Consider the following 24,874-nt stretch of genomic DNA (forward strand, 5'->3'; position numbering starts at 1 on the left):
AATTATGGGGAGGAAGTGGGAGGGGAGCTGTTGCATTGTGGTAAATTGTGGTCAATGTCATGAGACAAAGTGTATGTGAACTGCTGTATGGAAAGTGAACTTGCTCTGTACATTTTCACCCAAACCACAATAAAAAGAATAAAAATAAAGAATTACGTGAGAATATCATGGTTGAAAATTAGGTGAATACTTTCCCTGCTTTTATTTTTAACAAGATTGTTCCACAGAGTCACCTCTGAATGGTGCATTGCGGGGAGACACGCGGGAAACTTGAAGCATCAGAAACTCTGTTCTTAAGTAAAAACTGCATTTTTCGAATCATGTATAGGTCTACTGCGTTGCCAAGCAATAGCTTCGTTCCTCGCGGTGGCCGCGTCCAAGTCGCCTGCGCAGTGACGCAACAGGCGCGTGGTGACGCAGCGCGCAGCGCGGTGCACGCTGGGATATTTAAGTCCTCTCCGCGGCGCGGAGCCGCGATGTCTCCGGCGGCTGGGGCTGCTGGAGCAGGCGACCGGCGGCGGCCGATAGCGAGTGTCAGGGACGGCCGGGGCGGGGGCTGCAGCGGCCCTGCCGGGGCGGTGCTCCTTGGACTGTCGCTGTTCGGCCTTGTGCTGTACCTGGTGCCGGCGGCGGCTGCCCTGGCCTGGCTGGCTGTCGGGGCTACCGCGGCCTGGTGGGGACTGAGCCGCGAGCCCCGAGGTTCGCGCGCCTTTTCCTCGCTCGTTCGCAACACACGGCGTCAGCGACCACTGTTTACTTCGCCACCGGTCAAGTCGGCAGTAAACGGAAGTCTCTTAGAGCCGCGTACCCTCCTTGAAGGACCCGACCCCGCCGAACTACTCCTCATGGGTAGTTACCTGGGCAAGCCTGGCCCTCCGCAGCCTCCCCCTGCTCAGGAGGGCAGGGACCTGCGAGAGAGGCTTGGCCGCCGCCCAGCCCCTCGGCCCTCGCCGCCCGCCCCCTCGGCCCATCGCATTCCCCGCGTTCAGCCCTCTTCCCCCACTCCTCTTCTCCGACCCTCCCGGAGGCTTCCCCACAGGTAAGATCCATGTTCTCCGCCAGATCCCTCTCTGTGTACACTGGCTTTGAAGTGAGGACTTGATTTACATTGTTTCTTTCATTAAGTGCAAAGTGGATTCTGCGATTTTCATTCTTTTGAATCACTTTCGGTGCATGTCAGCAGCCTCTGCCCTTGTTTAACTTTTGGAATTGGGATTTTTGATGACAAAACTGTACCCTTCTCTCCGAGTCTCAGAACCGCCCGAATTCTAGTGTAGTGCAGATTTAGCAAGGAACCCAGGTGGTGCGGTGGTTAACCGCTAACCAGAAGGTTGGCGGTTCGAACTCACCAGTTGCTCTGCGGAAGAAAGATCAGGCATTCTGCTCCGCAAAGATTACTGCCTTGGAAACCCAGTGGAGCAGTGGTAGTGTGTCTTACATGGTCACTGTGAGCCGGAACCAACCTCATGGCAGCGAGTTTGGGTGGGTTTGGGTTTATGGATTTAGCAGAATATTTGATAAATTGATAACATGTTTCTTTTTTAGGTGGAAATGTCCTTTTTTTCATGTTTAGTCGTAAAGATCGTCAATTTTACTACATTTTTGTCTACAGGCCATTTAGTAGAACTCAAGAGTTGTCCCAAAGAATAAACTTCATGATTGTTGTTATTAGGTGCCATCCAGTCGGACCGACTCATAGCGACCCCTCCTTGGGTTTCTGAGGCGGTATCACTACGGATGTAGATTGCCCCATCTTCCTTCCGAGGAGTGGCTGGTGGGTTTGAACCGCCAGCCTTCTGGTTAGCAGTCAAGTGTCTTAGGCACTACACCACCAGAGCTCTTATGATTGTTAAAGATGACCAAATGAAAGAGACATATTTATTTAGTCCCAATAGCTGTATGATACAGGAGAATACAAAAATTTGGTGAAAATGTTAGATTCTTGATAAATACGTATACTTGAGAAGATGAACATTTAATGTGGAACCAGGTTAAAAATGTTTGTCTTTGGGTGTCTTCTTACTGAGATTTTACCATAAAAGATTGAAAGGATTCAAGAATTCTTGAAAAGTTTCTCCCCATACTCCCCAACACACACTTTTATTCCATTGTGGGGCAAGGTTTCCAGTTTCCTTCACAAATTGTTGAAGTTCATTGTTCAGACAGCTGTTAAGCAGCTGCCACTTTCTGCCCTTAGATTGAACAGGAGAAAGTTGCCATAAAATACCGCGTTCTGTGTTAAGGGGAGGTTTCAGCTTTGTGAAAAATGTCTGACTCCAAGTGATGGATTAGCCATTTTAACTTGCTGACACTCTTTCATGCTTCTTTGCTTCTGTGATGGGTCCCATTCTTTGCAGGGATTGTGGGACTTTGCCGAATCGGTTTGTAATAACACCTCGGAGACGATATCCAATCCATCAGGCCCAGTATTCCTTGCTGGGGGTGCTTCCCACAGTGTGCTGGAATGGCTGTCACAAGAAGACTGTGCTGTCTGCTCGCAATTCCAAGATGGTGTGCAGCCCGGTGACAGTGAGGATTGCTCCTCCTGACAGGAAATTGATCCATTCGCCAGTGTGAGTATTTTTGTTGAAAGACTAGATTCCCTTCTGTGTCCACTGTATGCTTCTGTGGTTATTCCTCTAACAACCATGGAGCAAAAAGAGGAGGTAACTGTTTATTTGAATGAGAAAATCCCAAATTCTAGTCATTGAGCCACCCTTTATTTTTTGCCCTTGACAGTAGTAAATGGCTAAGAGCAATTTCTGTGAATGTGAAAATTACATTTTTGCTTGCTAGGTTAGGTTCTGATTTCCAGTGTCTTATGTCTATGCCAAGTGCGTGGTAATTAACGTATCTTAATGCTAGAGTCTTGTCTTTGATTGCAGACCGGAGCAGTTGATCGGTTCAGCACTGTCATCACCATCAGGGAGTGTTCCAGACCCCTGTGCAAAGGAGACTGTGCTGAATGCCCTCAAGGAGAGGAAGAAAAGGATGGTGGAAGAGGAAGACCAAATATTCTCCGACAGCCAGGAGAATAAAAGACGGTAACAGGCCCAGCAGAGTACCACAGAGCCTCCCTGTGTGCTCTCAGAGATTGGTTGGAATAGAGATAGTTACCCAGAAATACACAGTTTCAGTTTGTGTCCCTGTCAGGGCCCCTCTTTGGCTTTTAGGAAAGAGCCTGATAACAAAGGCATGAATGCTGTTTGTTTCCTAAGGTACAGGGTGGATAAACGTTACACATTTCTGTGGGGGCTCTAGTGGTGTGGCGTCTAAGGCATTTGACTGCTAACTAGAAGGCTGGTGGTTCAAACCCACCAGCCACTCCTCTGAAGGAAGATTGGGCAATCTACTTCCATGGAGACACCGCCTCAGAAACCCAAGGAGGGAGTCACTATGAGTCAAATCGACTTCACATCAGTGAGTTTGGTTTTGTTTTGTTTTATAAGTACTAGAGATAAGCCAAGAAGTACTAGCTATATTAGCCTCTTACTTTTGATATCAGCATGTTATATTTAATTTCTGAGAATGCTGAAACCCCCCCACCACACACACACATTCTTATGTTGTTCGTTTATTTGGGTAGCTACCAGGTTAAAATTTAAAAAGGAAGTATTTGCCAAATAAAGGTAAAGACTGGAGTATGGTAGATTTATCAATAATGAGAGTGAAACCAGTTTCATTATTTGATTTACATGAAAATGGAAATGCAGTAAACAATCCGTTTTCTAAGTTTAGCAGATGAGGTTGTAGTAGCTGGTCAGGATTCAGAGCTACTTACCACTTTCCAAGAAATCAATTAAAGATTCCACTCTTTTTAGTTCAGCAAATATTTAATGGGCACGCATTGTCCAGGGCCTGTTCTAGGTACTGTGCATAGGGCAGTGAGTAAAACCAAGTCCCTACCATGGGACTTGTTTGAGGAAGACAGGCAACAAGTGAGAAAAACAGTAAAATAAATAAGATGATAGACTGTAAACGTGCAGGGGAGGGGTACAAAACAGTGTTTATAACAGAGGACAGTAAGCAGGGTACTTCTTTCTATAAGATAGTCAAGGAAGTACTCTCAGAGGAGACATTGGACCTCATGCCTGAAAAATGCAACCATTGCCCCAATTACCTAGACCAGATTGCTTATATCTGACAGGCTTGATGCTATAGATAACAAAATTAAGTAGAGGAAATCTTAATAAATGGAAGCATATTTATATAATGCAGATGCATTAAGAACATGGGGGCAGCATCCTCTGACCTCCAACTTCACTAGGGGGAGAGAGAAAGATCAACAGCCCAGAGCTGATTCCTCTCAGGCCAGACATGCTGCCACCCTCCAGCCTTTTACCAATTTCTGACACCAACTCTCCCTCCCGTGACACTCATTACTTCTCTGCTAGGTTTGATAATTCGTTACAGTGGCCACACAGAACTCACAGACAGTACTCACAATTATGGGGTTTATCAGGGAAGTAATAGGTTACAGTTCAGGTTCAGGGATGCTCAGGATACAGTTCCTCAATCGGGACAGCCTCCCCTCAGCCATGCCTGCAGGCACACTTCTCTTTGGCCCTTGGCCCATCGGCCTGGCCTCCACCCTGCTTGCACAGTGTTCAGGTGCACCTAGGTGCACTCCATTCTGTTAGCATGCCTCCTGGCCAAAGGCGCTCCTTTTTCTCAATCTGGGCTAGCAAGCCTGCCTCTCTGTCTCGTGTCAGTCTCTCAGTTCTGCTGCCGCCATTTCTTCTCATCACCTCTCCCTATCACCTCTGTCATTTCAGTGTAGGGATTTTGGGTTCAGGGACTTGCTCCACTCCTGCTTCTCTTTCATAATGGTAGTGAGATCTCCCTTTCTGTCTCTAGGAGGGCTCATTTTAAGCCTGATGGGATAACAGAAGTGACCAATCCCAACATTAGGGTTCCATACACCTTATTTCCATGGTCCCACCCCCACAAGGGTGCCATGTACCTTATTTACATTATTAGTAAGCTATCCAATCCCCTTGGTGGGCCACAAGCACCTTCCATTTGCATGTTGTTGTTGTTATATACCGTCGAGTCGTACCCGACTTATAGTGACCTCTTCCTTGGGTTGCCGAGGCAGTATCACTATGGAAGTAGATTGCCCCATCTTCCTTGGAAGGAAGATGGGGCAATCTGCTCCACATTTGCATGTTGTTGTTGTTGTTGTTGTTATGTGCCGTCGAGTCAGCCCTGACTCATAGCGACCCCTCCTTGGGTTTCCGAGGCAGTATCACTACGGGAGTAGGATTGCCCAACCTTTCTTCCGAGGAGTGGCTAGTGGGTTTGAACCGCCAGCCTTCTGGTTAGCAGTCAAGTGCCTTAGCCACTATGCTACCAGAGCTCTCTCACATTTGCATAGTTACCCAGTAATCTGGTGAGAGTCACAAAGACCATGGCCAGAAGAGCCAAGCCATGGAATTCACTGAGCACAATAGAAAAATCAGGTAATGGTGACCAGAAATAGGCCTTAGTGCTTGCAGCAGGAGAGCAGTTTGAGCCGGTGTGAGCTAGCTAAGCTGGAGGAACAAGCGGGGGGAGCAGTAGAGGTGACAGCTCTGAGGGTCCAGATAGGTTTCTCTTCTTCAGGGAGAGTTTTTCTTGGCTCTGGGGAGCCTGTAATGGGATTCTGCACTGTCTTTCCCATAACTGGAATGAGCAGTGAGCGCGAGCACCTGGCCGCGGATCTTCTTACACATCGTCTGTAAGGTTTTTCCATGAAAGACTTGGAGTGTTAGCCTCTGGTACACTGTACTGTAGGTTGTGTGGCTTGGCCCCTAAGGTTGGTTGGTTTCTTTAAAAATAAATGAGTGGTGGGATGTTAACTTTGTGATTATAACGCTTCAGCGTGACATTAGCAAATAAAGAATTGATACACCTGAATACTTCAAAAAGTCTTGAAGTATTTTATATTTTCCTATTACATGGACAATATTAAATTAATTAAATTTACCTTTTGGAATCTTAAGAATTTGTAGCCACTTTTTTTCTTGTCTAACACAGGACACATCCTTTCCAGAGAGATGCTAAGGTCCCAGGAATAGGGGAATACACTTTAAGAATAAAAAGCTCTTTGGTTTGATTGAATTTTTTCCTCTCAGGCGCCATGATAGCAGTGGAAGTGGACATTCAGCATTTGAGCCACTGGTGGCCAATGGAGGCCCTGCGTCTTTTGTGCCGAAGTAAGTGAGAGTCCATCCGGAGGGATGGGTGTGGTCTGTTGGAAAAAGGTTACCAGAGGGCTGCCTTGTAGATTCTCCTGTGGGCTTCTGCATTACTTTATTAGTTCAGATTCAGATCTGTGAAATCAGGGAGGAGTGTGTTGAGTAACTTCCCACAATTACCTATCTTCTAATCCAGTTTAATATTTTTACATTCATATGGATGAAATCTGCTAAGTTGATGACCAAGTTTATAAACAAAGGTCACAAGTTTTGTGCATTGGATAAAAAGCAGCAATATGAAATTTAAGATAAATGGAAGTTTCTGGAAACTTGATACAAGCTATGAAATTTTATTTGCATTTTCTGTTTAAAAATACATTTGAGGAGGAATTGAATGGGAGGGAAAGTTGCTCGGAAATGATGTGTGAAAAAACTTCAGATAAACTTACATACTTAACTTGAGTCAGCGTTATATGGCTACCACAAAGGCAATGTGCTCCTCCTGAGTGCTGACTCCACGAGGAACAGAGACCAGATTGGGGCAGGTAAGTGGTAGTCCTGCTCTACTTAGTTCTGCTCGGACTGTCCGTGGAGTGTTGTGTTCAGTTCAGTGTACTGACTGTAAGAGAGGATATGCACAAACTGAAATTAATTCCAAGCGAAAGAACTAAGATGTTAAAGGGATTTGAAACAGCCAGATGGATGGTGGGCGTAGCTGAGGGGGTGTTGAAGGAACAGAAGTACTATCCGAAAGGAGAAAAGCCTCGGGAAATGCGGAAGTAGGGTGGTAGATAGTGGTCCCCTAAAACTGAAGGACTGTCACCTGAAAGAGGGAAAACAACTAGTTTGGTTTGGCTCCAGATAGTCTCCATGGGGGCAAGTTAGAGGAAGTACATTTTAATCCAGTATAAGAATAAACTGGTCCATGTTGAAATGGGTCACTCTGGGAAATGGTGAGTTGTCTACATATAACAAGTAGGATGACAATTCCTCAAGGAAGATGTATAGAGCGTTTCTGTTGCAATTGAAGCTTAGAAAAAAATGATGGATTGATTTAACTCTGGCATTCTGTTTTTTTTAAAAACCGTTTTATTGCAGTATAGTTGACGTACAGTAAACTGTATATATTTAAAGTGTATACTTTGATAGGTTTTGACATGGACACACCTGTGAAACCAGCACGACGGTTGCCGTAACAAACACCTCTATCACTGCAGAGCTTCCTTGAACAGTCCCATCCTGTTCTCTCCACTTCTGTCCCCAGACATCCAGTGATCCATTTTCTGTCACTATAGTGTGCATTTTCTAAAACTGGAATTACGCATTTAATCTTTAAATATTTAGCTTTCCCTTACTGACTTTGTCAGATACGCATAGTTAGCTCAGTTGTTAACAATAAAGTTAAGAGCTTATTAATTTGTATTTGGTAAGGTGCCATCACCAGGCTGGATGAATGTTGCCTTCAGTAGCACATCTGACTGTCTTTTTCCCTTTTATTAGACCTGGGTCTCTGAAGAGAGGTTTCCATTCCCAGAGCTCTGATGACCACTTGAATAAGAGATCCCGCACTTCTTCCATGAGCTCCTTGACAAGCACATATGTGGGTGGCATCCCTAGTTCCAGCCGCAATGCCATTACCAGTTCCTATAGCTCTACTCGTGGTTTCTCTCAGGTACGGTGCTTGTTGTGATGTTGCAGAAATGAGTTCCTAGAGTTGAATTGGATAGACCAGAATTAATTGGTTAGCAAATGTTTACTGACTAACTGCTTTCTGTCTGCCAGTGTTGAGACAGCCTCTAAGGTGACAGGAGGTACAAACCCTTGAATGCTAAGTGTAGACCAATGGAATAGATAGAAAGCCCAGAGGCAAATTAATGTATACATAATGTATACCTGGTACAAGACAGAGAGTTGTTAGCCCAGATAAATGGGCAAAAGGGAAACAATTCAATAGATGGTGGTAATTTCACTACAGTGTAGAGGAATAAGAACCCTATTTCTTCTAGTGATTTCCAGTTCTTTTCTGGTGACCGTTCATATCTTTTGCCAATTATTAGAGGAACGTTCCAAACAAGTTAAAGATGTTACAAAAGGGGCGTGGGAGTGGCATCCCCTGATCAAGGGGGAGAGAGAAGGATCAACACCAGCAGCCCAACACTGTGAGACAGGCTGCCACCCTCCAACCTTTTTACCAGCTCTGACACCAGCCATCCCTCCCACAGCACTCACTGCTTCTCTGCTGGGTTCCGTAATTCATCACGGTGGGCTCACACAGCTCACAGATAGTACTCCCATTGTGGGGTTTATTAGGGAAGGAACAGTTTACGGTTCGGATTCAGGAATGCTCAGGATTCGGTTCTTCAGTCAGGACAGCCTCCGCTTGGCCGTGCCTAAAGGCATACTTCTCTTTGGCCCTTGGCCTCTGGGTCTGGCTCTGTTCCAGAACGCATTAGTTCTGCCGATTGGTGCACCTCATTCAACCAGGAAGCCTCTTGTCTAAAGGCACTCAGCTTTTTGTTCCATGGGCCAGCAAGCCCACCACTCTGTCTCCTGCCAGTTTCTGGGTTCTGCTGCCACCATCTTTCTCCCGGATCTGTCTGCCAAGGAGGTACAGTGCTCCACTGCACCTCTGGCTCATCTCTTGATCACAGTGAGATCCCCTTTTCTGCCTCCAGGAGGGCTCTTTTTAAGCCTACTGGAAGGACGGTACTAACCAATCCCCACATTAGGGTTCCATACACCTTATTTCCATGGTCCCATCCACACGAGGGTGCCACATACCTTATTTAAATTACTACCAAACTATCTGGTCCTCTTGGTGGACCACAAGCACCTCACATTTACATAGTTCCACCCAGTCATTTGGTGGGTGCCACAAAGACCGTGGCTGGAAAAGCTATACCAAGTAATTCACTGCACCACGGATGTGGATGGAAACCAGAGAGGAAGCAGGTTTCTCTTGCACGGCTGGGGGGCTGTCAGCTGGTACTGTTTGCTGGAGGGCAGCTGGCAGTTATCACTGTTAGAGATGCACATGCCTTTTGAGCCAGCACAGTTACTTTAGGGATTTATCCTACATACAGACAAAGACACATGCAAGGGTGTTGACTGTAGCATTATTTTCATACAGCACAATCTTGGAAACAATGTACAAGTACTTTTCAGGGGACTGGATGAATAAATTACTGTGTATCTGTCAGTTAAAATACTATGTAACTTACTGCAAACAATAAAGCACTTTAATAGGTCCATGTGGAAATGATGGAAATTAAATGATGTCAGAAATATATGGAAAAGCAAGGTATGTAGTTGTGTTGTATATCCTCTCATTTGGTGTTGCTGGTTTCTTTAATCTTTGAATGCACACAGGATAATTCTGGCAAGGCATGTTAGAAACTGGTAACAGTGATTGAGATGGGAGAGAAACTTACTTTTCACTGTATACTCTTTATTTGTTGGAATTTGTAGCAAGTGCTAGTATTCCCTTCCCTGTTTTCAAGAATTTTTTTTCTTTAAGATAACTATTAAGTATCAAGCAGAATTCCCCTGCCCTGGCTCTCCCAGTCTGTATCCCAGAGGATATGGTGTTACCTGTTAGTAGCACTTTTTCCTGTGTGTGCCCATATGGATAGCACACAGAAATTTGCATTGTCTGTTTTACGCAAATGGGATTATACCGTATGTACCTTCCTGCAGCTGCTTTTCTCTTTTAGCGCAGTATCTTCCATAGCAATCCATGCCATGTCATCCACCTTTTATATAGATACATATATATATATATATATATATATATATCTCTTATTTTTAAATTAGAGGGTAATGTACAGAAAAACACAAATCGTAAGTGTACAACATATGTAACCCCCCCTACCCAGGTCAAGTAGTAATACATTTTTCCATACCCATAAGCCATCCTTGTACCCACTCCTGACTGTTCCTTCATGACTTCTTCCTGAGTAGGTAGTTCCCTGTTTTCCATATGGATGGAAACATAGCGTGTGCATCCTTGTACATCTGGCTTCTTCCCCTCAACACTGAATTTGTGAGATTTAGCCCCATTGTTGACTGTAGCAGCAGGACATTCATTTTCATTGCTGTCCACCCTGTGGTGCTACGAATAGACCGCAGCCAACTTACCATCCTACCATTGGATATTTGAGTTTCTGGTTGAATACTGCAGACTTCACATTGCTTGGTTTTACAATCAATGCCAATGCAAGTAGCAGTCAGGACATCAGAAGACATACAGCCCTGGGCAAATCGACTGCGAAGGACCTCTTTCAAGTGCTGAAGAGCCAAGATGTTTCCTTGCAGACTAAGGTGCGCCTAACACAAGCCATGATGTTTTCAGTCACCTCGTGTGCATGTGAGAGCTGGGCAATGGGTAAGGAAGACTGAAGAAGAGTTGACGCTTGTGAGTTGTGGTGCTGGTGAAGAATGGTGAGAGTACTGTGGACTGCTAAAAGAACTGACAAATATGTCCTGGAGGAAGTGCAGCCGAAGGCTCCTTGGAAGTGAGAATGGCCAGACTTCGTCTCACCTGCTTTGATCATGTCAGAAGGGACCGTTTCCTGGAGAAGGATGTCATGCTGGGTAAGGTGGAAGGTCGACAAAAGAGGGGAAGGCCTTCAATGAGATGGATTGACACAGTGGCTGCAGCGATGGGCTCAAGTCTAGCAAAGATGGTGGAGCTGGCACGGGACTGGGCGGTGTTTGGTTCTGCTGTGCATGGGGTCGCTGTGAGTCAGAGATGACGTGACGGCACCTAACGACAATGATGACAGCACGGCTTCAGAAACCCAGTGGGGGCTGGGATGAGTAGGAATCGACTCGATGGCAGTGGGTTGGGTTTGGGTTTAGTTTTTATGGACGGTCTCATAGGAATCTGCAGGCACACCCGTTTATGGTATGCATGTGTTCAGCCTGGTGGCTGTCACTAAATAGTTCTGTGAAGAGGGATCCGGCTTGTGTCCTCAGCTGCAGGGGATGAGATTGTGTGGCTGTTGTGTATCTCCACTGAGGCAGGTGTTGTCTTCTCTCTGACGAGCCACCCTGTTCATGTGGAGTGACGTTTCTTTGTGGTTCTCATTTGCATTTCCCTGGTTACTCATGAGGCACTGCTCTGCACTGTTGTTTGGCCCATTGTAGATCCTCTTGTATTGAAGGCCTGTTGAAGTTTCTTGGCTCTTTTCTGGTGGGCTGCTTGTCCTTTTCTTACCAATTTGTGCGAGTTTCTTACATATGTAGATACAAGCTGTCTGTCAGTTTCACGTGCTGCAACAAATCAGTGTTCTGCTCCTAGCTTGCTATTTTACCATCTGGAAGTCTTTTCATTTGTGGTTAGTGTATCGTATGTATTCTAGGAACTCTTTGCCTACCCAATGTCATGACCATATTCTCTTAGGATATCTTCTCAAAGCTTGTTTGGCTTAAGCTTCTTGCTGTTTTCTGCGTGAAAATAAATAAATGAATGTTTTTGTACATTTTGTGCATGAAAAAAATGTAATGATGAGTTGAGCCTCCAAATGGTGTGTCTTCTTTCAGGAAACCTGACTTTTGTTTCTGGCGGGCAGGTAGGATGGGGCAGATTACCTGTGTCCAGTCCACATGATGATTCAGAATTGTCCTCCGTTCTTGGGAGGACTGATTGTTTTCTCATTTACCATATATACTAGCACGTAGCTTTAGGGATCCCAACCAAAAGCCTGAGGTACTTATTAGGGCCCCTCAAACTTGGCAGGCCCTGAATTCTAGTTTGTGACCTTCTAGCCCAAGGAGACCTGCCAGAGCTTTTCTCCGCCTTTAACCAGCTTTTAGTTTTGGAATCATCAGTCACTTTGTGGGGAGAAGTGGGCTTAGATGGGCTCGCCTCCTGGCTCCTGTTCTCTTGTCTGTCTTCTCCACAGTGTCTCACTGCCTTGTTACCTTTTCCGTACTTTCAAACAAGTGGATTTCATATTACCTTCAGGGTTTTCTGTTGTCCTCAGCAGGAGCATTGATCCAGTCGGCCATTCTTAGAAACGTGGCCGGATTTTGTTTTAAGCACCCTTGTTCCTTCTGGTGCCTGTGACCTACTGAAGGAAATGCATCCAGTGACACTAATAGCTGCTGGCTGTTCAGCTGTACGTGGTTCCTAGTCCTCTACTGATGTACAATGTCTGAATGGAACAGAAGTCGATTTGCTGGAATACAGCATTGTGAATTTTGATCATAATTTTAAATGGCTCAGGCATCAGCTATTTTAAAAATGTGAGGAAAGTAAGGAACTCTTAGGAAGGGGGGATTAAAGTAATATGAAAGTTCTTTATGTTGAAGTTTATCTTTGACTAATTTTTAACGAAGCAGTGAATGAGCCCATGATCGATATAGACAGACAGCCCTTGTGTTTGCTGGTAATGCTGTAGATATTTGACTTAATTGTGTTTTTCCAGGGAAGACTAGTAAAGCCCAAATCTCCAGTTGCCCCAATTAGAAGTCCTAGCTTTTTATTCTAAAATGTTGACAAATGTTAGACTGATGCTAATTATAGAAATAAGCTTTCCTCAGACCTAGATGTGCCTGGTGTTTATACCTCCGTGTGTCTTACAAGACTTGTCATTTTCCAAAGTCACAACAGTAAACCTTCAGAACTTCAGGCTCTTTGCTTACGATTCTGCCCTTGTCCTTTATTGGTCCTTTATGTGTGCACTAGACTTAAGCCAAACCAATTTCTTACCTTCAGAGAACATCTGATGCTTTCCTGCTGTTTCCCTTTTCTTGTTGTGGTCTCCCTCTGGAATGACAAGCCCACCCCACTGCAGGCCTACCAAGTTTCTCTTTCTTCAGGTGTTTTCTATGTGGAATCTTGTAGGACCATCTGAAGGATCGCGTCCATCCTTTGTTCATTCTCCCAGCCCCTAAGAATGTATCATCTCTCTTCTTGGCTCATTTTCAGGGACTTCTTTTGATCTCTTGACTATTCCAGTCGATTTGAATACTTGTCCTAGCTCCTTTCCAGATGGTAAAATCTCTTGATGGTCGATCTCTGACACCTGAGAGAGTACCTTTATGAAGTAGACTTGGCAAATGTAACTTGAGTTAAAATACAGAACTAAATTGGCTGCTAAATACTTAGGTTGCTTGAACTTCTTTTTATTATGACTTACCTGACTTGATGACATGTAACAATTATATGAGTCCATTGTTCATTTAATATTTTATACACACATATATATGTATGTATGTATGTATGTGCAAGATTTCAAGCTTTATATGTTATGGATATTAACACTTGTCTAATTGAAAGTATTTTCCTTTCAATCTTGTTTATTGGTGTTTTGGTTTCCTGCTCACATAAATTTTATTTTTACTTTATTAAATAAAGCATCCGTCGGGTTGGAAATTGAAATGATATGAAAGGGTGTGCGGTAGAGACCCCTCCCTCACATTCTTATGTGTAACAAGCACCAGTGCCGTTGGTTGCCGCTGACCCCCGTGTGTCGCAGCAGCACTGTGCTCCGAGGGTTTGCAGGTACCAGTTGTCCAGAGGTGCGTTGCCAGGTCTTTTCTTCCGAGACACCCCTGGGTGGACTTGAACCACTAACGCTTTGGTTAGCAGCTGAGCCTGTTAATTGTTTGACTTTATTTTTATAGAGAATTTCTGTGGCAGAAAGAAGAAAAAAGGACACAGACCATTAGGTAAAAATTAAGAGCCACTCTCTATAGAGAGGTTCTTAATTTTTACCTAATGGTCTGTGTCCTTTTTTTCTTCTTTTCTGCCACAGAAATTCTTTTATTTACCCCCAAGTTCAAGTACCAACTCATCTATTTTTCACAGTTCACTTTTGTGTGTTTCATTTCCTACATGTAAATGCAGTTTAAATGTGTGTATGTGCACGCGTGCACGCGTGCACACGCAGTGCATGAAGTAGAGATACGACGTTTCTCTCCTCGTTGCCCCAGGTTGTCCTCAGCCTGCTAAAACAAAGAATCACCTTTGGCACTTTACAGAAGAAAAACGCAAGGGCATGGGACCCAAGGGATTGTGGTTTTAGAAGTTCCACAAGAGTTTGAGAACCAGTGAGTTGGGATTAGGGATTTGAAATGATTGAAAGTACAATTTACAATGTTTGTTAAAGCCTTGGATCACATTGGTGCATTTTTTCTGTTTTCCTATCCCTATAACATTGTAGTTTTCAAACCAGTGTTTGTTCTGGTCTCTCTAAATAGCTGTTCTTCCCTGTTCCTAGCCTTAGCGCAACATAACACACTATTGTTGGTGTGAGCATTTTCCCCAAGCCCATTCTGGGCTGTGGGTTTCTTACAGAGCTGCCCTCCTGTTCTACCACTGGTCTTTGATGTTAGGCCCCCCATCCCTCTTTTGAACACTTTGTGAGCATTAATAAGACAGTCTGTGGTTCCTGTTGGTGCTGACATGATGCAACTGACTATTACAGGATGAGAAATCTCCACTTTTTTTTTCCCCAGAAACTTTCAATATGAAAACAACTAAGGGTTTAGTATGTTTGTAATTAGGCTAAAGACTTAGGAAAATATTTGTAGAAGGCCTGCCCAATGTCAGTTACTTTGCTGCTGGGCCCTTTGGAAGGATGCAGAGAGAAAACAGACCATCTCTGCCATCAAGGGACTCTACTTGGTAGAAGAGACAGGTGAGTGAATGATTATCCTGTGATAATAAGTCAGAGATGTTGCACATGTCATAAATACCACCACAGCATGTAATTCTGTAAAACGAAATTAGTAAAGTAAACCTGAAAGTGTAATGATTAATATGAAATGGCTTATCTTTGCTGACACGGTTTCTTTTATTATTTCCACAGACAGTATAGAGCGGACTTGTGTGCCTCATGTCATTGTACCGTTACTGATTGTAACTTTCAGCTTTCTGATACATGCAAGCATATCATTCTTCTACATTTATTAGTTAGCATTCCATTACTTTTGTAGACTTTTTTTTTTTCCTTTTCTCATAATTAATACCAGCAATTGACTTTCTTTTCAGAGATCTTTCTTCACAAAGAAGTATTTTTAATCACTTAAAAAGAGACTTACATGAAGTGATGAATAGAGACCCACAAAATTAATGTTGGAGGTCAGATGCTAAACTATCACTTAGCCTCAGCCGTGTTACTTTCGTTTGACTTGCAGCCGCGGAGGAGAGGTGGTCCCGGCTCATCACCCTTTTCTAGTGCAGCCTCATCCCGCTCCCAGACACCAGAGAGGCCGGCAAAAAAAATAAGGTAATGTACATTCCCCCAGCTGTTACTTTCTGAATGGACTAAAGGGAGGTAGGGAAAGGAGGGAAGTTTACTTGGCTCTGAGGTTTTCTGCTCCTCTGACTTGGAGAATCAAAGAAATTAAGATCTAGCAGAAGGACAGTGACATACCCATCTGAGTTGCTCTCATCTCTTGCCGTCTTACATACCGACTGTAGAGGCTCTGGCCTCGCGCTGCAGGCTAAAAGTAGAATGAACAGAGCAGATCATGTCAGCAGGCAATAGCTTTCACCTTCTGACTCCAGCTGACCATCCAGACATGTGGAGCCTGGTGGAAGTCCACTGTATTAGGGGTCTCATCTCTATCTGAACTCCCAGGAACTCGGCAGGTTATAGATAAAGTTTTGAAGATCACTGTCATGTGGTGGTTTTAATTCACAAAGGTTTTTCCTTAGCTTTTATGAACCACCTCTGTTCACGTCTGTGTAGGAATCTTCTTTTGACTTCTTTTAAGTCACATTTGTTTATTGTTTACCCTGACATAGTGAGCTCTGAAATCATGGTGATTCTAGGCTTTGGGAACTTGGTCATCAGGAGAGTCCAGGAAGTTATGCCCTACTTTGTCAGGAAGTCTTTCTAAGCTTAATTCTGCCTTTCCTCTTTGCAGAGAAGAGGAGCTTTCTCATCGCTCTAGTTCTGCAACTCCACTGGTGACAGACAAGGAGTCCCAGGGAGCAAAGGGTAAGTTGACAGGAGAGCAAGAGTGGCGGTGGCGGTGGTGGAGGTGTTGTATTGAGCTGCATAGATTAGTACCTGTTCTAGAAGTATTTGTAGAGCGTTTGTTTGATCTAGGGCATGATAGATACAGAGAGACAGATGGTTCTGTCCTTAGGGAAGCAAGGGAGAAAGGCAGCCCCAACAAATAGGGCCTAACATGGTAACCATGGGATGGAGAGCTCAGCTGGACGTGTAGGTGTGAGCCAGGTCCTTACTGGCCAGTAGACAATTGATGTGTTCACTGGAAGCAGTTGATTGCGTTTTGTCCTCATGGTGTTAGAAATAATCACCACCCAAGAGTCCACACCATTGAGATAGAAACTGCATCTTTCCAGAGACACCCAGTAAAGATGCAGTGTAAAAACCAGGTGAATAGACAAAACTGTCCATTTTAGAAGTGGAAAGGAAGAAAACAAGTCACTTTCTTTTTTCAGTTGCAGATACAACCATGGGAAAGAAGCAGAACTTATGGAATTCCCCATCTACACCTGGCAGCTCGGGGCAGCGCAAACGGAAGATTCAGTTGCTGCCCTCCCGGCGAGGGGACCAGCTGACCCTGGTATGGCCTCACCCCTCTGTCCCCTGCCCCAGCTTAGCTCACCACTGACCTGCTAGGAACCTGAGGCGCACTGCTCTCAGCGAGGCTGAACACAGGCTGCTCCCGGGTTCTCTCCCTGGACCTGACTCTGCTGTCTCTCTTTGGTAGCCGCCGCCTCCCCAGCTTGGCTATTCGATCACTGCCGAAGACCTGGACTTGGAAAAAAAGATGTCGTTCCAGTGGTTCAACAAGGCCCTGGAGGATAAGACGGGTAAGGAGGAGAGATGACTTACACGCTCCAAAGAGACTTCCCTTGGGATTGGTTTATTTGGAAAGCCTCTCTGGAGAACCCCAGGAGGAGTTCCATGTTTTCTTTGGGTCTTCCTCATCTGAGTAACCCATCTGGGTTTTCTCTGATGCCTGGAGAACCATGGACATTGGGATTGACTGGAAGCATGTCTGGATGAGCCACACTGACTCTTGAGCAGCCCTGTGCCCTGATAAGCCATCTGAAAATCCCAGACAGGGGTGGACGGCTGAGTCTTTCTGTTCTGCTCTAGATGCTGCCTCAGACTCTGTCGCTGAGAGCCCGCCTGCCACTCGGCCCCCTGTCACTTTCACCCTGCCTGCTGCCGGAGCCGCTGCGTCAGCACCCTCCCTTCCGGCCCCCAGCTCTAACCCGCTGCTGGAGAGCTTGAAGAAGGTGCAGGACTCCCCGGGCCCAGCAGCTCGCCCAGGTGAGTGGAGAAGGTTCCCTCGAAGCATGTGCTGATGTCAGCCTCTGTCTAGGTCGCAGCAAAAGCGTCCTGCCTGTGACTTGCTGGAAACTGTCCAGAGTTTGAACCCACCCTGCACACCAGACCTGAGCTGGGCAAGCGTAACAGCTTCAGAATTCTCTAATGAGGGCATTTTAGGGAAGGTGACCTGTAATACTTAAAGCTGGTAAGGAAGCTTCATTTCTGTGTCAAATGGCTCTTGATTTGAAACCTAGGCCTGTGGCTGCTGTGAGCCTGAGCCTGCTGCCCGCACCTGTAAAGTGAGAATAGTAATGTTGCCGTGAGGCCGCTCTGACATGTAGACGTGATGGCGTGATTAAGATGGCCTGATACATGCTCATTAGCCCACAGGCACAGAACTAACCCATTTGCCTGTGGGTTTCCAAGGGCCTGGTGACTGTTCAGCTCTGTGCCTTTGTGGCACTACGCACACACTTCTGTTACTGTGCTTATCATGTAGTCGTGTGTGGTGTGTGGTCAGCCTCTCCTGGGACAGAGACGATCTTGGTCATGGTTGTCTGCTGCACTTAGCTGGTGGTAGGTGAAGGTAGGAAATCTTTGTTAGGTGAAGAAGGTGTACCCAGATAAGTAATTTGGACATCAGCCTTCAGGTGATCAAATTTTCGTCAGTTTCCATACATTTAACCCTTGATTCAAAACTAGACTTACTGCCATTGAGTTGATTCCAGCTCACAGTGACCCCCCATTGGGTTTCCAAGGTGATAATCTTCATGGAAGTAGGTTGCCCCATCTTTGTTTTGCCTGGTGGGTTTGAACTGCAAGCCTTTTGGTTAGCAATCAAATACTTAAGCACTGAACCACCAGCACTCCTTAACCCCTGATTAGGCCAACTCTTTAAAATCATTTTTGTCTTTCTTGTGTTTTGTGAAGAGTAGAAATAACAAATACTAGCTTGGTTTGCTTTAAAGGCCTGAGACTGGCCGTGGGGTCCTAGCACTGTGCTAGGCGTGGGGAGGATACAGACATACCGAGTACCGTCATGTTTCAAGTTCTCAGAATTCACGTTCTCAGGAAATCCCTCTCTTTTGCAGAACCTGCTGGAGGGGCACCCACTGTGGCCCATTTACCTCCGAAGACACCCAGCCTTGGGGCTTCACAGTCAGGGACCTCTTCAGATTCAAAACCCACAGCCACTTTCCCGGGGCTGATCCCTGATTCCACGGTACCAGTCACTGGCACCATCAAGACCCCTGCAGCCCTCCAGGCTGAGACATCTGCCAGATCCCCCGCCCCAGCTGCCCCGTCCCCCATCCCCAAGCCGAGTATTCTGTTTGGAATGCTGAGCACCCCAGCTTCTCACCCGCCTGCGGCTCCTGAGGTGTCTTCTGCATCTCCTGTCTTCAAGCCCATTTTTGGGGCCCCACCTAAAGGTGAGCAGGAAGGCCCCCTGCCTGCTCAGCCTTCAGTCACCACCGCAGCGTCTTCCAGCTCCGCCCTTCCTGTGATGGCTGGTACCTCGGCCCCCACTTTCAAGCCCATCTTCGGCAGCACGGAGCCACCGACATCTGTGCCCTTGTCAACTCCTTTCTCTTTCAAGCAGACGCCTACTCCGGCTACTACCACAACTGCTCCTCTCTTCACTCCCCTGCCCAGTGCCACCTCTACAGGGGCTTCTGTTACCACAGCCAGTACATCCACAGACTCTGTTTCAAAGCCTCCTTTTGGCTTTGGTGTAAACAATGTAACGAGCACCATGAGCAGTGTGACTAGCACCACTTCTACTTCCCAGCCTTTCCTCTTTGGGGCACCCCCTGCCTCTGGTGCCAGCTTTACCCCAACCATGGGTTCCATATTCCGGTTTGGCAAGTCTCCTGCCATGCCTCCTTCGACAGCAGTCACCACCTTTGGCCAGCCCCTTCCCAGTGCTGTCCAGACCGCCCCCAGCAGCAGCACCGCAGGCTTCACTGGTTTTGGCAGCACCCTCACTACTTCAGCCCCGGGTACCAGCAGCCAGCCTACTCTGACATTCAGCAGCACCACCACCCCAGCGTTCAACATTCCCTTTGGTTCAAGCACCAAGCCCCCTCCCCCATCATATCCAGGAGCCAACCCCCAGCCCACGTTTGGGGCTACTGACGGGCAGCAGCAAGGGGCCACCAAGCCAGCCCTTGCCCCAAGCTTTGGCAGCTCTTTCAATTTTGGAAACTCTGTGGCCCCAGCTGCAACTCCAGCGCCAACCCATGCTCAGCCAGCCTTTGGCAGCACTACACAAGTGGCCTTTGGTGGTTTGAAAACGCCAGCCTCCACCTTTGGTGCCCCTGCCAGCACCCAGCCGGCCTTTGGCAGCACCACGCCTGTCTTCTCCTTTGGTACAGCCACCACTGCTGGCTTCGGAGCCACAACCCAGACCACCAGCAGTGGGACCAGTAGCTCAGTGTTTGGCAGCACGCCATCGCCCTTCACATTTGGGGCTTCAGCAGCACCCGCTGGCAGTGGGGGCTTTGGGATCAGTGCGGCTGCCCCAGGCACCAGTTCCAGCTCCACACCATTCAACTTCGGAGCAGGACAGAGTGGGACCACCGGCACCACGGCCCCCTTTGGGGGAGGCCTGAGTCAGAACACCTTGGGCGCGCTCAGCCAGAGCTCATCCTTCGCCTTCAGCGTGGCCAGCACGCCCGACAGCAAACCTGTGTTTGGAGGTGAGCTTACGGGTGGGTCTGCTCCACTGCGTCAGGCACTGTCTTCAGTGCTAGCAGGGCCTCTTCTCTCGGGAGACTTACGTTTCGAGGAGGCAGGCATTAAATGTATAAACAAAATGGCAGGTAGTAAAACATACTTGGGTAAAAGAGGTAGTTTAATGCTTATGGAGGAGTTCATCAGGGTTTAGGTGGTCAAGGTTTAGGTGGCCTTTCTGAGGCAGTAACCAGTTGAAGCTGAGACCATTTGTGACAAAGGGTTTGGAATATTGGAAGGGAGTTGTACGTGAGAGAGAGTTGTAGCCACAGGAGATGGCTAGTGCAAAGTTTCCGAGGCAGAGACACGCTTGGAATATCGTGAACCGAGGTAATTCCTGCACTAGAGTTGATGGAGGAATGATAGAGGATGAGAGGCCAGCAGAGGTGCAGATGACTTGTGGGCAGAGTTAAGTTTGTGGGTTTTAAAGAGAGTCCCTTTAGAATTCCAAGCAGAATGATGGGCCCTTGCTCAGCCTGACCCTGACAGCTCCGTGTGCTTTATTGGTGTGAGGACAGACCTGGGGGGGGTGTGCTGGAATGGGTAGAACTTCGGAAGGTCTCTTGAAGCAGTCATTTTGTAGAGAAGGAAAAGGAGCCTGTCGAGACAGTGTAGATTTGCCAGGCAGTTCTGAGGCCTAGAAGATTGATGATGGATTTAAAGTAGGTCGGCTTTTCCCCAGCTGTGTTTAGTTGTTGAGATGTGGACCTAGTAAGTGGATAGGCGGTCAACCCCAATCCATTTAAACTTGAGTATAGCAGGAGGGGACAGTGGGCTGGAGGCCTTGATGAGGTTGAAGAAAGGTAGGAATGGGAACAAGTTGAGGGGGAAAATAAATTAGCTGGAAGGAAGGGAGCATTCTACTTGAAATTGGGATTTGGGAGATAGTGCAGTTCTGATGGTGACAAGACTTTTGACCTGGGAGTGGGTGGCAGAGATGGCATAGAGGAAAAACTGTTTGCTGCGGTGAGGTTAAGGGACCGAGAAGTGGATCAGCCTCAGGTGTTGGAGTCACCAAGAATGGCAGTGGGGTAGGGGTGTCCTCAGGAGTGACACAGCGATTGCTAGATGACATTACTAAGGAAATGGAGTGGAACAGAATAAAGATGAGCTACAGAGGACTTGAAGAATTTGGAGGGGGAGGGAAGAAAACAGGTTTTGAACCAGCCTTGGGAACAACCTGCAACCCCCTCACCCACCCTCAAGGCCCAGAGGCACAGGCACATGGAAGGCATTCCCCTGCCCTTGAGAGTGGGCTGGAGGAAAAGCAGTGTCCACACAGCCAGGATCCAGTTACAGGTGGGGAGGGAGCTTGCACTGGCCAAGTTCCGGAGGAACCATGGGAAGATGAGGGGACCAGCAGTGGTGGGATGGTGAGATTGGTGGAAGCCTCAGGCTTTGGGATGAAGTGGAACAAATGAGCAGGGAGAAGGCCTGACGAGATCGGTCCTGATGTAAGAAGCTAGGCAGCCTGGTCAGGCAGGTCAGAGGGATCCCCTCCGCAGTGACCAGTGGTATGGCAGCCACAGGAATGCACCTCAGGTGGCCAGAGGGGACGCTGTGGGCCTTTTCTCTGCTGCAGCTCAGCAGTTAGCAGTGTCACTTGGAGCACCAGGTTTAATTTTCTCCTGCAGCTTCTCATGGTGGAGCAAACGGGAACAGGCTAGCAGGACTCGGGTGTCCTTCTGACCAGGGAAGTGCCTCTGGGGAGAGAGCGGACCTCCCACCTGTGACTCACTGCTGTCTGCTGCAGTGCCTCTGCTTACTGGCCTGGTCTCTATAGTCCTCTGCTGTCTGTCCTTCTAGGTTCTTCTACGCCCACCTTTGGTCAGAACGCGCCTGCCCCTGGAGTGGGCACGTCAGGCAGCAGCCTCCCGTTTGGGGCATCCTCAGCACCGGCCCAGGGCTTTGTGGGAGTCGGCCCTTTTGGTAAGCAGCAGGTCTCCTTGTTGTTGGCGATCTGCTTGTCTCCCCTGAGGGACTGGGAGCAGGTTCCTGTGCAGAGCCGAATAGGTTTGGGGTTGGACAGCTGAAGTCAGAGAGGAGCCATCTTGGGTAGAAGTTTCCAGACTACTAGGGAAGTCAGGTCAAAGTGGATTCCTGGCCTCCTGACTCCCAGACCGGCTGGTGTGGGATTCTGGGATTTTTAAATAGCTCCTCCCCAGGCCCCCAAAGAAATGATTCTGATCCTGCTTGGGAATCCCTCTTCAAGTACCTCGTGCTCTATTACTTGCCTGACTGCAAAGATGGGGGCGCCCAGAGAAGTGTGCTCAAGTCACAGCTGCCCTGACGAGATCTTGTTGGATCTTTCCAGGCTCGGCAGCGCCTTCCTTCTCCATCGGTGCGGGATCCAAGACCCCAGGGGCTCGGCAGCGCCTGCAGGCCCGAAGGCAGCACACCCGCAAGAAATAGCCTTTGACCCTTGTCCCCACTCCCCAAGCCCTGTCCGAATCTGGACCTCAGCACCTGCTGGGAAGAGCCTCTGCCCCTTGTAATTCCAAAAAGTAAACCTACCCCCGATCTCCGACTTCAGCCAAGGAGGTGGTGGCAACTCTGGAGGCCCCTTCCCTCTTTGAGAAGCAGAGGTCTACGGCCTCTCGAGGGAACGGGAGGCAGGGTGTGCCAGGGCAGATGCCAACCTCTACTTGAACAGTCCCCCTGGCAAGGCTGGAGAACTAAAGAAACCTCTGTACATACTGTCTGTTGCTTCCCCAACTCGTTAAGTGTATAAGCTGCCAGGCGGCCTCCCTGCCTGCCTTTTGCCTGAGAGCCATCTGTTGGAGGGGAGAAGCTATAGCCCTCGCCCACTTGCATCTCGAGACATGCATCTGAGGGGATTGGAGGAAGGGGATGATCCCTGAAGCGGCACCTTCCTGGGCTTGGCTGTAAGTGGCTCTCTTCCTCCGGTTCCTCTGGCTGGTGGACTGCTTCCCCGTTTCTTGCTGCTTTGTCCCTCACTGGTTCCTGGCAGGATCTATCCCTAGCTTTGCCTTGGAGACCTCCGTGGGTGCTGCTCCCACTCTTCCACGTCCTCCTGCCAAGTCCAAGTCAGTGTCTCGTACCGAACCCTCTGCCAGTTTGACCCCTAAAAGCTTAATGGCTCGAGACTGTTAGCCTGGCAGACCCAGAGGCGAGACCGTCCCTCCAGGAGAGGGAAGCTCTTGGATCAGCTCTGCAGCCGTGGAGCAGGCTGGGTGCCCACTGCTGCCTCCAGCTGCTGCCTCCCCTCTCACCCGTCTGCCTCACTGGGCCCTTGTCTGCCCTGGGATTGTATGTTTCAAGCCTTGTCCTGTGTTAGTCTGTCTGATGCTCATGTCTGTTGCTCTTTGAATCGAGTTTGGAGGAAGAACTGAATTGTGTGAGTGGCGGCATGTTGGTAGTGCCGGACTTAACTGTTTCCAGTTTCCTGGGGCCGAGCTAATCGAATGTGGAAAGTAGCACCACTTCTGGCTACAAGTGCTGACTCCTGAATTTTTAAATGGTGTTTTAACTTTAAGGGCTGGCAGCCCAGAAGGATGGGGCCCAGGGAAGACCTCTTCCCTCTGCTATTTCTCCCCCACTTTTCCTGACCTCATTATAGACTACATCACCCCAAGTATGTTAGGAAGCCTAAATTAAAGAACCACACCGCCAGACTATACCTTGTTTTTCCCAAATAGGCCCCTCTCCAATCCTGTTTCTTCCCCTTTTGTTCCTTTGCTCCAGAAACCACACACCCAGGCCCAAGAGCCTTGCTGCCATGCCTGCCCTCGTTGGGAGAAGTATGAATGCGTGTGTCTAAATTAAAAGAAAAAAATATTTAAACATTTTTTAACAAAATAAAAATTTATTTTTGTATTTAAGCTAAATTGCCTTTTAAATTCCTTCAAGCTTGGTTCATTGAGGTGGTTAAGTATAAAAGCTGTTGACTAGGAACTAGCTATCTAGTTAAATTATGCCTGTGGGAAGAGGCTCATGGGTCCCAGGCAGCTTTCCTAAGGGACTAGGGCTTCCTCCTGGACACATTATGTACAGTGTCATTCTTTCCTTCATAAATAATGTGATGTGGACATAACTAGGTTGCCCCTTTGTGACTGAGGTCGAGTGTTTGTGGCAGGGGACTGCTCCTCCACCCCCAGGAAGAGCTCTCAAGTCCAGTATGTGTGTGTGGACCTGAGGCGGGAGCCTGAACCTCAAGTCCCAAGCACCTGTTAGGATCGGAGGGGTGGGGCGGGGCACGGGGGTAGTAATCAAGCTCCTTCCTAGACCTTATGTCAGGTAGAGCCTCTTAGTTTTAGTGCTCTAGTGTTACCTCAGTCCCATAGGCAGGACAGTTGGTCCAGGAACCCCGTGGAGAGGGTACCCTGGTCTGGCCTGAGTGTGTGTGGAAGTATGTATGTGTCCATGTCCGTGCACTGGGAGGCTGGGACTTTCCATCACAAATAAAGACTTAATTGCTGTTGAGTCGAGTTGGAACTTTGAGTATGAATGTGCAATTTCTCTCCTTGCTTCCATCATTAAGAATAAAAAAAACTGTGACCTAGCATAGCCCATGTTCTGCCTTTTATTCTTGTGGGCAGCAGTCTCCTCTCACCAGCAGGGACTCAACTAGGAAATCCATTCCATCACATGGATACCAGTTCCCTTCCAGTGGCAATAAACAATCTTCCCAGAAGAGCTGTTTCCTGGGCTGAAGTGAGACCCTTGAGCCCCTTG

At 47.5% G+C, this 24,874-nt stretch overlaps 1 protein-coding gene across 1 annotated transcript; it reads left to right on the top strand.

Annotated features, from left to right (window-relative positions):
- The first annotated feature begins 476 nt into the window (after window positions 1-476).
- On the top strand, window positions 477-22,591 carry POM121C (POM121 transmembrane nucleoporin C). The gene is made up of 13 exons (XM_007940292.1): window positions 477-1,039; window positions 2,358-2,573; window positions 2,886-3,044; window positions 6,117-6,197; window positions 7,680-7,851; window positions 15,327-15,418; window positions 16,062-16,135; window positions 16,606-16,730; window positions 16,878-16,980; window positions 17,270-17,446; window positions 18,538-20,145; window positions 21,986-22,108; window positions 22,494-22,591. Exons 1-13 carry the CDS (start codon window positions 477-479, stop codon window positions 22,589-22,591), a joined length of 3,591 nt encoding a protein of 1,196 aa, XP_007938483.1.
- The last annotated feature ends 2,283 nt before the right edge of the window (window positions 22,592-24,874 follow it).

The sequence above is a fragment of the Orycteropus afer genome, unplaced genomic scaffold, assembly GCF_000298275.1.
Source record: "Orycteropus afer afer isolate SDZICR_OR568_19922 unplaced genomic scaffold, OryAfe1.0 scaffold00006, whole genome shotgun sequence".
In the NCBI taxonomy this organism is placed as follows: domain Eukaryota; kingdom Metazoa; phylum Chordata; class Mammalia; order Tubulidentata; family Orycteropodidae; genus Orycteropus; species Orycteropus afer.